Source organism: Chiroxiphia lanceolata, chromosome 8 (genome assembly GCF_009829145.1).
Source record: "Chiroxiphia lanceolata isolate bChiLan1 chromosome 8, bChiLan1.pri, whole genome shotgun sequence".
NCBI lineage: Eukaryota > Metazoa > Chordata > Aves > Passeriformes > Pipridae > Chiroxiphia > Chiroxiphia lanceolata.
This window is the reverse complement of record NC_045644.1, coordinates 26,400,506-26,414,887: the sequence shown is the minus strand read 5'-3', so window position 1 is coordinate 26,414,887 and position 14,382 is coordinate 26,400,506. Positions and strand designations below refer to the sequence as shown.

General features: G+C 41.5%; 1 protein-coding gene across 4 annotated transcripts; it reads right to left on the bottom strand.

Moving 5' to 3' along the window:
• Nucleotides 1-1,672: 1,672 nt before the first annotated feature.
• PRXL2A (peroxiredoxin like 2A) lies at nucleotides 1,673-13,617 on the bottom strand. Of its 4 annotated transcripts, none has more exons than XM_032695242.1 (6): nucleotides 13,552-13,617; nucleotides 7,450-7,629; nucleotides 7,005-7,096; nucleotides 3,354-3,494; nucleotides 2,280-2,444; nucleotides 1,673-2,154 (listed from the first exon to the last, which is right to left on the bottom strand). In XM_032695242.1, the coding sequence occupies exons 2-6, from the start codon at nucleotides 7,625-7,627 to the stop codon at nucleotides 2,056-2,058; spliced, it is 675 nt and encodes a 224-aa protein (XP_032551133.1). In that variant the 5' UTR covers nucleotides 7,628-7,629; nucleotides 13,552-13,617; the 3' UTR covers nucleotides 1,673-2,055. The 4 variants fall into 4 exon arrangements, with proteins under 4 accessions (XP_032551133.1, XP_032551135.1, XP_032551134.1 ...); XM_032695244.1 differs by lacking the exon at nucleotides 13,552-13,617 and adding an exon at nucleotides 13,223-13,238; XM_032695243.1 differs by lacking the exon at nucleotides 13,552-13,617 and adding an exon at nucleotides 11,856-11,872.
• Between the last annotated feature and the right edge of the window lie 765 nt (nucleotides 13,618-14,382).

Below are 14,382 nucleotides of genomic sequence, written 5' to 3'. Positions count from 1 at the left end.
ACTCAGAACTCTACAGGAGCCACAATGCAGAATTTTTCCTATTGTAAGATATTTGTTATTAGTAGCATGTGGCAACTGCAAGAAACACCCATTTCTTCTAGCATCTCTTTTGTGTTTCCTACCACTTGCACTCCCCAGTAACCACACACCTACTGCAGACAAGTGGACACTTACACAATGCTTTAAACTTTTTAGGGCCTTGTGTCAGGCAAGCACGCCTGATACCAGTACTGCTTTTCAGCAGCAAAACCCAGGGCAAGAATCCCTCAGGCACAATTCTTTATTTCATGGAGCCAACTCCTGGCAGCTGCCTGGCTGCTGTGGATGCCATTCAGAGGAGCCCATTTCCAGTCAGGCATTTTATGTCTCTGAGAATCCAACACCATTTATGGGCATATTTACCTGGGCAGATCTGAACATGGACAGAGACAATACGTGGTTCTCTGCACTTGTCCATGACTCCGAGGAGAGCCTTTATAAGAAGTCCATATCATGTAGTCAATTGGCTACAGAATTTGCTGCTCTGCTCTCTGAGCTCCTGTACCTTCCTCCATCCCCCAAAACAGTCACATACAAATTTCAGTTGATAGTAGCATACGAGTCCAATTTCTATTTAGTTTCCAAATGAAACATATGAATCACTCAAAATTCTCACTGCTAGCAGTTTTGGGGAACTGTGAAGAACAGACTCTGAAGAGCATATAAATATTTTTGGTTAAAATCAGTTCTGCCTGGACATAAATATAAAAAAAAAAAAAAAGTTGTCAGGATTTCATCCATAATGATGCAATTAAGCCTGCATAACTGATTAACACAGACCAAGGCCACACCTCAGGGTTTGTGAAATTTTAGAGTTTTTGGCATCTAGTTTTCTATATAGTCAGCATCATGTACAGCCACTGTTTTTTGCACCCAACCCAACAAAACACACGGATAGGCATTGGTACACAGAGCAAAAATAGGCATATTACCAGTCTCAGAGATGTAAAGTATCCCTGCCCTCAGTACCAATGACACATGAAGTGTTCATTAATTTTAAAATCAGAGGAAAGCAAAATTGCAGTTCAGACTGATCTGCTGTAAGGACAAAAAAATCCTTCCCATTTATTCTTTCAATAGCTTAGTATGTTCCAGCCCACGGATTTTACCAAAGTTGCCTTTTATTTACACCAGCTAATGAAGAATATGCAACACTTAATAATCCTCTCTAAGTGTAATGTTAACATTTTGCTCAGACTTTGAAATATCAGCACTTTTCGTGCTGCTCTGTTCATACTACAGTCTGGGTACATGTATTTGGCTATGGATGGTACTGGCTGTCAGGGATCATATTGTGCAACTCTACATCTATTCTCAGCAGTAACAGCTCGGCCATTCCACTGCAAAATTCAAGCCAGGATAGAAACCACCTAATCTCTCTGATATTGTTCCCTCTTTTTTTTAAGAATCCTAAACACTCAAAGTAACTTGCCCTCATGCCACAATTATCTTCCTTGAAGGCAATCACACAGAGCTGGAAGACTTAGAGCCAGTAGTTAACTAACAAGAGACTTCATGTGCAAACATAGTGGCATGTCTTGCAAAATCTTAGAATTATTTAGACTGACGGGATTTAGTCTTCCAGAAACTCAGATGTGTTTACATGTTAATAAAAAAGCAAAAAGCAAAGGCATTTCATTTAGATAAAGATTTATTATCCTTCAACTTCAGCTGGTACTCCTTTACTCCAGCCTTAGCAGAGTTTTGCTCCCCTAGGTAGACAGGTTTTCAACCAACTGTCTCTTACTGAAAACATCTAGGCTAGGTCAGATTTTAGACCCAGCCTTTCATTAATACAGTCAGATACAAAGGAACAGTTGAAATCCTGACCACCTGGAAGGCTGCAAAGGAACAAAAAACAATCCAAGAGGATTTTCATTAGTTTCTATGTTTGAATAGAGAACCTTTCCAGTGCATTGAACACCAAATAGTTAAGCAATTAAACTGCACGTTCAAGAAATGGATGCAGTCTACATTTCAAGCTGTAATCAGAAACATGTGCAACTGTTTTTCCACTTATGAAGCCTGTGGTTTTATCTTCTCAGCAGCTTCAAGGACAGATGGAAGGCTGACTTTGTCTCCAAATTCCTTCTCACGATGCTCCAGTAACACACCCTAGTCAAAAACACAAGAGGGAAATTCATACACTGGTCTCCTCATGGGAGATCAACTGCTCAGCAACTGAACAATTCCAGAAAACAAACTTTTGGTCTCACAGGAGGCATAAAAGCCTGCAGTACCTGTCTTCCTGCCCCAATCACATACACTCCTCCCAGGGTGAATCCTTCTCCTTCCAGGTTACCACTATATCCACTTCTCCAAGCACGGAAGAAATTTTGCCAGACTCCAATACGAAAGAAGCCTGACATCATCATCTTTCGTCTGCGTGGACCATAAAAGCCTTTCTGCAGGGAAACAGAAGATATGTCAGCACACAAAGTGCAAAAGACTTTTCCTCCAAAATTAAATTCAGGAAACCAGTGAACCCTGTATCCAAGAAAAGTTCAAAACACACAAAAGCTAACCAGGCATAGCTAAAAAAAATAGCACCTGAAATAACCTCTTTAACGTGCTACCTGACCACTTACCTCCACCAGCCACTGTTTATGTGGATTTTAAGCTCATCCACAGGTATTTAAGCCCCATGTACACCTATATCCCTATTACTGACTACAAGGGTGCTTTGTGATAAACATATTTATTGTTTGGTTGGGTTTTTTTAAAATTCAGCCTGATTCTTTCACACAAGCAGAGTGGGGAGAGAAAATAAAGGTATCTTCTAATTGATTTTGAATATTACATATTGTTTTTTCTTCAGAAGCGCCAAATGATTTTTAAATGTGTCTTCTGGGTTTGGGAGAAAGCAGGGCTGTGGTTTTGTAGGACATGGGACTGGCAATACAGCATGTACCAGTGTACTGGGACAAGCCATATCACTGCAATTTGGCCTGTACATCATGAATTAATTATATCTGTCGCCTTCAATCCTTGACTCATACATCATTAACATCAGCAGGTAACACAGCCAGTGGAAGAATGGAATAAATATTAACAGGCCATATTGTTTACCTGTTTAAGGGGTGGAATAATCCTACAACAGCTTATTATCAGTGCATGGCAACCCAGCAGTTTGTAAGCTGAGCAGGATGTATATATATATAGAAAAGCAAAGCTAATTAACTTCTTAAACCACAATGCTACTAAGTCCTTTCTCATTCAGTCCACATTTTACCTATACTATTTATACAAGCTCATTGAAGAGGGCATTCATAGGCTTGTTTTTACACAAAAGGAGAACACGAACTTTACTGTACCTTTTCATCCAGAAAGATTTCTCCTTTGAAATAATGCTGAAAATCCTCCACTTCGGTCCCTATCTTCTCTTTCACAACAGCATAGAGAGGGACACCCAGCTTGGACAGCTGAGGTTGCAGAGAGGAGAGCTCAGAAGCCTCCTAAGGAAAGGAAAAAAAATCAAACATTTCAGTCAGTAAATGGAAGTTGGAAAGCTTCACCTTGAATTTCAAGACCATCAGTAACATACATAAATCCTAGCTTGAGCTGCAAACCAGAAACACACCTGTAAATCAGACATTTAAGCTAGCTGTACTCCTAGGTAGCTCTTCATCAGATTTACTAAAATTTTCTATCTTTTGAAGTATTTAAGAATAGTAAAAAGATACTGCTTGCACATCACTTAACTTTTTCAGGCCAGAAATTCCAGTGCTTTTTTCCAGGTTGAAATCCATTATTACCAGTCCTTCTGCAAAGTATTTTGAGGGTTCTGTGGAGAAGCAGGCTTTACAAGTCCAAAATAAGTAATGGAGTGAAGATGCACTCTCCTTCCTAAATTCCCCAGTAAAACTAATCAGGGAATTTCTTCATAGACCTCAGTATCCCAGAAGCAACACTGCTTTTTCTGGTGTGTAAGAGTGTAAGGTGTCACCACTAATCTGCTGGGGTTTTTGTTCTGCTGAAGGAATCCCAGTTCCCACAGTTTGTACAAAGATCCCTGATGTTTTGAACAAATTAGAATCTGCACTGAAAATATATTTCTTCTCCAATGGAGAAAGGTCCTTTTTACTGGATAAAATTCGCACAACAAACCCCTCCACACTTTAAAAAATGGACATAGTTTACATGAAAACTTTCAGCCACCTAACTGAAATGCCTTAACTGAAGGGCTTGCAGGACCATCTAGAATTTACTGAGTACCAAGCAGCAGACAGACAGGGGTGAACACACAGGAGAAAACACATTAAAGAAAGACATCAGTAAGTAAAAGGGTAAGGGCAGCTTTCCAGTTCACTACTCAGTCTCTTTAGAGGAAATGAAAAAGTATGAATCAACATTACAAGCAAACACTGAGTAGTGAGCAGTGGGAGTTAAAGGATCTAGCTTATTCTTTTACCTCTTTTCTGTTTTTAAAGATCTGGGAACTTTCTGTTTTCCCTCACCAAAATGCCTTAGGATTTTCCCAAAAGGGGGTTAATAACAATTTTATCTGGGACTTTTTATATAGATCGAAACTTTCATAACCAACACAACAACCCAAAAAATAATTTGTATTGCGACCTAACATGTCTGAGAAGTGAAGTTCCAGGCGAGTGCAGTGGGGTGCCCTGTAAAGCCAGAAATCAGTGTCTGGAGAGACAGCAATACCATCAAACCTTGATGAGCCTTATGGAGAAAGACACCTCAGCAGTTTGGTGGAGTTTATTTTATGTCTCCTTGCTTGGCTTTTGGAAGAGGAAAGATCAGGAATGATGCGATGTAAAAGCAAAGTTAAGTTTTAAAATTCACAAGAGATTAGACTTCAAGCAGCATCTTGGAACTAGACCAAATTTGGTTTTCTTTACTGCTATTTTAAGATGATACAATAAGAGAAATCAAGGAAGTCTATTTTTGTGGGCAAATTATATTACATAATATCTGTATGGCTGTGACCATTTCACCTAGTCTGTGAAACTGTTCTCTTGTTTTTCTTAAACACGGACAAGCACATCCTAGTGGAATACTTCCCCTCTCCACCAAGGCAGGCACAACCCAAAAGAGCAATTCCCATTTCAGCCAGTCCCTCTGACAGATCAGCTATGGCTTTAGATCAGCTGCTGCTTTAGAGTGCTTGAGTCAATATCTACATTATTTAACAAGCCCATGGCACTTTCACAACAACAGGAGGACTGGAACACTACAGGGCTGGATCCAGACTATGTGATGTACAGTGCAGTGCCATTAAAGATAGTCCACAATAACAAAAAAAGGAATCTGATGATTTAGGATGCAGATGATAAAGACAAAAGACTCCATGTTTCTTAGATTTGCACTCCTCAGTTCTCAAGGATCCTAAGGCATCATTCCAGTAGGATTTGTGACATCCTTTGCAGTGGGGAGCCTGGAAGCATGTCCTCACCACTGATCTTAGGACAGTGATCTGTGAGGTAGAATGACTGCTTTTCAACACCACCACCAAGCCCAGGGAAGTATGTATTCCTTCTTGGTGCTGTCAAGAAGGACAAAGTTCAGCATCCTTTCCAATGTGTAAGACAGTGGAAACCAAGGGTATCCAAGACCTACTGCCTACAGATTAACAGATATGGCAGTTGACCTGCACTGAATCACTTCAGTAGCTCAGAGTCAGTGACAGTGGGGAAAGAAGCTTTCCAAAGCTTTCATGCTATGGAAGAACATTAATGGACCCAAAAAACAGCAACTGAACTTAGGACAAAGGCAAGAGGTAACTCACAAAATGCTTTGAGTATACAAAAATCAAAAATAACTTAAGTTTAGAAGCTTTTTCAAATGGTTTCATGGTGAAAATACAAAACTCTTTGCCCTAATGAGCTGATCAGCAGTGTGACTACCTCTGTTAAAAATGTGATATTTTAAACCAAAAAATCAAAATTATAAAATTAAATTCCTTTGTCCTAAATTTTTTCCTGAAAGAAAAAAAACCCACAATTTTTTTTGGGGGGGGGGATTTTTATTTCTACTTAGGAAGTTTGCATTAATAATAATAATAAAAAAATCACTCAAGGATTCCTGTCTGACTGTATGTGAAAGTCCCAGTCAGGCACATAAGTGCATTCTGCTCCTGCCTACACTACACCTGTTCAGAGAGCAAAGTACTTTAATCTTTAACCTTGCATGAATTCTACAGGTACTTAAGCAGTCACTACTGATGGGAGCAGATGCCTTAATGAAGTGGTTACAATACTAATTACTCCATGTTATAGTTAGTAACAACATAATAGCTATTTTTCCCCATAGCTATGAGAAAAATGGCCAAGCTGCAAGTTATGGCTGTTCCCAGGTACCTGGTACATTCAAATCATATTTTAAGTGTCTCCTTCAGAGGAGCCGCACCCAAGGAGCCTAATGTCAACTCAAGGATCAAATGTTGTTTCCCAACCCACCTTGTTATGGAACAGTAACTACTTATCTTCAGATTCCTTACCTTCCTGCCTCACATTTCAGCATCCAGAACAGTAAGGGCCTCCCTTTATGCACATCTCTTTATTTTTTTTTTGCTGATGAGTGTTATCTGATGGCTTTCTGCCAATCCAGTCTTGGGCTGCTTTTGACCAGAGACCACCTGGCTCAGAGAGATTTACTTTGGACATCTGAAATACAACTAGCTCATAAGACTCATTACTGATTGGATTTTGTGCCATCTCCCTTTCTAATTACCGTGGGCCGGGTCCCTGGCAGATGTAAAAGTCATGTAACCATCACCTTCAGAAGGAAAATATTCAGGACCTGGGTTATACAAACAGGCTGCAAAGGAAACTAAGTATGCTGTTAGCTGGTGACCAGTTTGAACTAGGAAACAAGACTCTTCAGATATTTTAGATGTATTTGATGACTGCCCTATTCATCCCTATCCTTTATTTAAAGGGGATCTAAGAGGATCTATTCAAGTATACCTTAACTCTTCCTAATTAATCCCCAAACCCAGCAAGTACCTCTCTGCACAAAAATCATCCAGGTCTTCGCACAGCCATGATCACTGCACCATTCTTCTGCCACAGTTCACGTGCTTTGAATGTCCTTTGTTCTGTTTGTACAGGAGAAAAAGCATCAACAATAACATTAGCCATTCTTGTTTATAATGATTAATGCTTTAAGGACCAACACAAAGCACTGCAGAGAATTCCACATTCAAATACAGTTCTATCAGAAAAAACCTATATGCATAAGAGGCTATTACTGCTTTATTGTGTCTTTTTTCATCCACAAATAACAGTTTTGGTTGGTTTTCCTTTACCAGAACTACTGAATATCAAGAACACCCAACTACATGTCATAATCCGGAAAGACTAAGAAAACTGCTTCCAACTCTGGCCTTACAAAGGCTCTTAGAAAAGTCCAATTATTGAAGAATGTGGGCTGAAATATCCAGAATCTTACCTGATCCCAAAGTTTTTAGCTCTATGTCCTCTAAAAACTCCAACGTAGCCTTTTCTGGCTTGGACAAAAATAAGTCAGTGTTAGCAAGGACAATCCCTGTCACAGCTGCACCAATGGCTCCAAGGCCAACAGACCACATGCCCATGGTGAAGATCCCAAAGTCGGGCAGGAAGGACATTTCTGGAAAGAGAAAGAAGAAAGCCAGTTTAACACGAGACATCTATAAAGCCACAGAAGGAGAAATTGGACTGAAACAACAATTAAAAGCTCACATGGATATTTTTGGTTTGACTGGAGATGATCTGTATATTTATTAACATACTGAACTGGGTTTTAAAAGACCTAGATTACATTCCAGTTCTGTGCTTGACCCATATCAAAACTAGATATTAGAAGATATTCTTATCTTCTATTGAAGTGTTCAGATGCAATGAGGAGAAAGATGATTGAAGTGAATATGTGTAATAAAGAGCCTCTAACAAGATGACCTCTGTGTTAGTCAATAACTTAAATTATTACAGCAAGACAGTGGTTTCTTTCGGAAAGAGAAGCATCTGTAGATTAAATGTTTTACACACATGCTAATTTATATTAACCAGTGAACTTTACAAATATACTACAGAAGACTTGGAAAAAACTAAATCTAAACCTGCTATATCTGGTTCAACATAATTGGTAACCTTCCACAGTCCTTACAATTCCCCACTAGAACCAAAGCAGGCACCAAGCCAAAATCAGAACTCATGCCTGCAGACAGAAATATGTAGACTTGCAACCATTTTATTACACACAGTGATCCAACATTACAAACATGCCTGGGACAGCACCTTCCTTCTATATGATAACTAATTTCCACTCTTGCTAAAGCAGAAAGTGCATCAGAAGCAAACAACTTAAATTCACACCCATCAGTTAGAACTGATAACACTGCAATGGGAACCATTACACACGCATGAAAACAACTGAGAGCACAAACACTGCTTGTGGTTACCGGTGACTCTACTTAGGTGGCAATTTTATTTAACCACCTTCCATCCACAAATCCCCACAGCCCAATCTTGACCCTTGCACATGTTTAACAAGCCTGGAAAGGGCTGACAGCCACCTTCCAGTGAGGCAGTATCAGTAAATGAGGATGCTGGAAATCACACTTAGCCCAGTCTCACGGACAAACTCAAGATCCTGCTCTGAGCAACAACTGGTACAAAAGTCACTGGAGGTTTGGCAGTATAAGAAATCACTGTACACTTACATCACAACATTTGCTGTCACCCAGCTGCAGCATTACAGAACATGGAGAAACAATTTTTTTCACAGCCATTTGCAAAACCCTATTTCCTGATAGAGTAGTTTGGTAAATATCACTGTCAGTATATACGTTTGTATGGGAGAGGTTCTCACTCCAATAAATATAAGAAAATATTATTCTTTTGAGCTGTGACTGGCAATAAACCAGACATTATCTTTATCCCCTCAGCTAGCTGTTGCTAAAATTCAGAAAGTAAGAATTAGGAGTAGCTCCTCATTTTTGTGCCCAGAATTTTCTGTGAGAAAACCCCTTTCCATCCCTAAAACTAGCTCCACAATACTACTGACAAACAAATACAACTAACTGCCTGTTTGCAGAAATAGCTAGAAAACATCTGGGGAAAAAAAAAAAAAGATCACATTGTTCTTTTAATAGCATACTTGGTTCCACAGAAGACAGTATCATGGTATCTAGAAATGTGAGTAATCCATGAGCCTGAGCAGGGAACAAGGCCAGTTTACACAAACGTAATGCAGATAAGAGAACAGATTCTACCCTATTTCACCACTTTCTTCTACTCAAGGGAAAACTTCCTTGACCATATCTGCTTTCTTTGCGTAGTTTTGTCAAACATGAAGTCATGCTGTAATGAAAATTTTTTGATATCTGCCTCTGACACCGAACAGAGACCATCCTGACACCAGCCTCTGGAGTGACCAAAATGTAACTCCAAATATACGTAATGCAGCAATATCCTTGCATTAAAACTCAAAATCTCTGTGGCATACCCAAAAAGGCTATAGCCTTGCTCTCTCCCAGAGTCTGATTACTCAACTTCAATCTTGTTGGGTCAAGAACTGTTTTCCTCTTAATTCTTAGTTACAAGGAAGGGAGTGAGGATGTGGGGTAAAACTTAAGTATTAATACTTCGTGCACATCCTTTGTGTACAAAAATGTTGCCAAATTTGTGGCAACTGATTAATGAGTAGTTTTCACTAAGCTTTTCATTTTTATTAGCATTATTATTCTTAATGTCAGCATTATTGGCATTGCTAAAAGCCAGCTTCCACTCAGCAGCTGTTGATAAAGGAGATCATTGATCTTAATCAACACACCTCTTTAGTTTAGTTGGACTCTCTGGTCTCAATACAGTGACAAAAAAACCTCTATTCGAATATGTGAATTTTTTTGCTATTTATATAAATAGGGGAAAGGAAGATGCAGCTCTACACAGTGATACCAAAATTCCTCCTCTGCTAAGCAAACACCATAATGAGCCACTCTGAAAAATATGCATGGGAAGCAGAAGGCAGGTTATTAAACATTTGCTAGCAAGACAGGCTGAGCCCTGACGGATCATGTCACTGAACCCCAAGAGGTTCACTGGAAAACAGCTGAGCATTTGCAACTAGCAGCTTCATTTCTGTGTAGCTGCTGTTTATTAAGGAAATCTGAAGCTCAAAAGTACTTCACAGCCCACCTTAAAATACAAACACAACTGCCTTGTGACTGAGTCCTATGAGTTTTTAAACACCAAAGGACAATCAGCAATAAGAAGACACAACAAAGCATCCCATAAACCCTAATCCGTGAGAAGAGACAACAGAGAATCACGAACGCCTGTAACACAGAGGTGGAGACACTCACCAGAACCCATGCAGCCTGTAGGAGCATCAGCCACCAGCAGCAACCCCGAATGTGTGTGCAGGCAGGAGAGAAGATAAACTGCACTGCCACGGGTGGCGAGAGGGCAGGACTAGGCAGGAGTCCAGCTCTGGAGCCTTTGCCTTGAGGCCAGGCCGGGGCTCTCCAGTCTTTGAGCAATCCCTGCCCCAGTCACCCTGCAGCGCTTACAAAAGAGCAGCTGTCCAATCCAGGGCAAGACTGTTTTAAAGGTACCATAATCATTAAATTAACAGAACACATGGTTACCCTTTTTATGGGGTGGGTAGGTACAGGGAACGGGAATTATGGAAAGCTTTTCTGAAGCTGGGAACACGGCACAAAGCTTTAAGATCTGCATGCTAAACCATGCTCTTCTGTAGAACTATGCATTTTTACAAGTAATATTTTCTTTAGGTTTCAGACTATTCTACATCTAACCCCTTCACATATGCCACTATATACCAAAACAATACAAACAACTCTGAAAACTATTAAAAAGCCATCACATTGTGCAATCTTAGGAAAAAAAAATCACTATAGAGGCTGTGCTAGTGAATTAACCCAGCATTTCTATGGTCAGTTTCCTGCTTCAGTGGCAACATCCCTTTGCTAAAAAAACTATCATTTTCTCTGGAACTATCAGATCTGCAAGCTCTCAACTCTGCTAGAACTTCCAGAAAACAACAAGCACTTTTCTTTAGAGACTAGAGGACAAAATAAAAAGGAAAAACATCTTTTTTGTGTGTTTTTGTGGTGACCACAAGAGAGCTCCAAAATAACAGTGAGTTATTTTATGGTCTGTCAGTACTCAGGTAACCAGAATTTAAACAAGCTTAGTCCTAATCCTGTTTTAAGTGCCAGTTGACGGTCTTCACTTTTTTCAAGACCAGTTAAAACATGGCTTTCTAGATGTCTCATATCCCTCCCACCCACAATCAGAGAAAAAATAGTCTTTCAGAGGATAGCTATCCTTAAACATTTATTTTAGCAGTGTAAACAAGACCCATTGCAGCTGTGTCCAAAACAAGAAAAAAAAAAAAAAGAAAGCCTATGTTTTCAAGTTGTCAGTATAACTCAGGGCAGCAAACAGATTTGCTTACATACTTTTCCTGAAAAGAAAATGGAACAAAAGTGGAAACACTCAGTGGGCACTCTCACAGGTTGGATCACACTAGCAAATACTCTCTAGCCTAAAACAGCTTTGACCATTCCTTGTCTTTTCCTTCTCTCCCACTCCCAACTTCCCCAAGACATTCTATATCAAGCCTAAAAATGTTTCAGAGCTCTGTCAGAACTTGTGTATCCCAAACAAGTTGAGCTGATTTTTTATGAGACATTCCCCCCCATAAATGAGTCATGATTGCAAATATTTTTGTAAGCTGACTCCTATAAAGAAAACTTACAATTCACAATAACCCAGTAACATGCTCATCAAGATTTCATGAGCTTTTAAATACCATTAAGGATTACACAATACAGCATCCTGACAGACCTTCAAATTTAGCCTTGCTTTAAGTGGGGATCTGATTGGAGAAGCTTAGGAGGTCCCTTCTAACCAGATTTGTCCTTTAAATGCCAAAATCAATGCGCAGAGAAGCCTCCTAACATTTCTGTGAATGGCATAAACGTAAGTAATTTTCACGAAATGAGGTATTTCTTTTCTTTTCTTTTTGCCATTGTAAAGGCCTAACAAACCATCCCTTGTGTGGAGAATAACAGTCATCTTTTTAGGTTTCTTCCTGGTCTGCAGAGGGTTCATTACTGAATTCCGTACACACTGCCCTTGGGTCTCGGTGAAGAGAAAGTTGCTGTGTCAAGCAAGCAAACCATACTCCTTCCTTTGAAATCAAGTTAGTTGCTAGACCAAATTATCTCCCCCATTCTCAGACTGTTTTTAAGAAACCTAACATCTCAACGAACCGTTCTTTTTGAGCAAGGGAGAGCAAAGAGCTCTGGCACACCACTTTGGAAATCTTCCAACTCTCCTGGCGTATTCAGAGGGAACAGCAGCTAGATATTGGGTAGGGAAATCTCTGATCAAATCAGCAAATGGAGAAACCATGGAGATGGGAGACTACCTGGAGCACAGAACTGCAAGAAGTACTTCACCTGAAGATAATACAGGCTAAACTCACTGCTTGATCCGATGGTGATCCAGAGCAGGAAAGTTGCACTCTATGTCAGTCTGCAGAGGTGAGGGAACAAGGGGAATACTAACAGACCCACTTACAGTGCAAATCAGCATTCACTGAAAACATAGCAGATACTAAGCAGCAAGTGATCCCTCCTGTTCCAACCTAGCAGATTCAAGAATTCCAACTGCTGCAGATTCAAGCTTAAATTAAAAATTATTTTCCCATTTTTTTAGATTCTTAGGCCTTACTTGTATTTTAACTTTCACGTTCCTCACACTACATAATTCGTAACGGCAAAATTATTTGTTTCTAAAAGCAAAAATGCAAGAAAATGGACACCCATTTCAACTCCACCCCATAGGGCAGGGGGGCTCTGTGCATAAGCGAGACTGTAACACATTGCCACACATCCAGCAGAGAACAATTTCCCCCGCAAGCTCGTTTCCCTTGTCCATTTCCTGCTATGACCCAGCTCTGATGGGGCACACTGTCCCTGTGGTTCTAGAGGAATAGGTGAAGAGGGCTTTAAGCTGGTCCTTCGAGCAGCCCGAAGGTGCGTTCAGCGGATTTCTCGTGTCACGCGATTGCATCCAAGACCCAACCAACGCATCGGGAATAACATGAGAAAGGAAGCAGTCTCTTCGTCCTTCAGCAACCTTACTGTGCCCACCCTACACACGGGTTAAGTTACCCGAGCGAGCAGGGATCTTTCAAAACGTCAAACCACAAGGGCAGGCATAAGCAGGATTTCAGAGCTCAACACCGCGGGGGAGGCCGCAGAGCTCCGATGGCCAGAGCCGCGGGCCAAAGGAGGGCCCAGTCCTGCCCGACCCTCGCTGCTCAGCAGCCGCAATCGCCGCCGCCACCGCCTCCCGCGGGCGCGCAGCGCGGCTGGACCGCACAGGGCGGGCACGGGAGGACGGGGCAGCAGCCGCCGGGCACAGCCCGTGGCGGGGACAGCCCGTGACGGGGACAGCCCGTCCCCGCGGCCGACACCGCGGCGGTCCCGGTGCCCTCCCGGCCCCGCTCCCACGCCCGCAGCCCCGCACTCACAGCGCCGCCGCTCCGGCTCCGCGGCCGCCGGTACCGCCCCCGGTGCGCTCCGCGCAGGCACCGCGCCGCGCCCGGCCCCGCGCCCTTCGGCCCCGCTCAGCGCCCCGCGGCTCTGAGCCCGCGGGATTATCCCCGCCGTTAGCGGCTGGAGCGGATAAAAGCCTCCTGTTCCTTCCCGGAACCCATTGTCCCCTCGCTGGGGTTTTTTCAGCTTCTAGCTAAGCAAATAAAGGAGCGAAATACATTATGTGATACAGTGCTTAAATATGCAAGGAGGAGGGGGGAAAAAAAAAAAGCCCTAACGACTCGAATCCAGGAATGCAGTGAGTTTATCGTTCAAGTAATCTGATTAATGGGGCACTTGAAACGTTTACATATATATTGCATTCAAGAATATACTTGTTCAGATAAGCCAGCCAATAACATGTCACAACATCCTTGAACAAACATGATCTTGAGATGCTTGTGGTCATTAGGCACCACTCCAGCCAGAAATTCAGGGTACTCATCTTCAATACCTTCGGACTCTTTCTGGAGGTCACCTCTTTATCTGACACTTAAAATTCAAAACAAAAAAAGTAGCAATGACAGAACAGTCTGGTCAGTAACACAAAAGCAGCTCAGGAGAATGAATGTAACCCCTCTGATGGTACTAAAGAGTCTACATTCCAACAACTAACCAGAGCCACTGTTTCTCATCATGACCCAAACTTACCTGGACCAAATGTCCTTTTCTTATCTCTCTCTTAAATGGGAGTCACCAGCCACTCTGGTTAGACCTGCTCAGTTTATCCCTTTGCATTTCTGTTCATCTTTAGTGCAGAGCTTGTT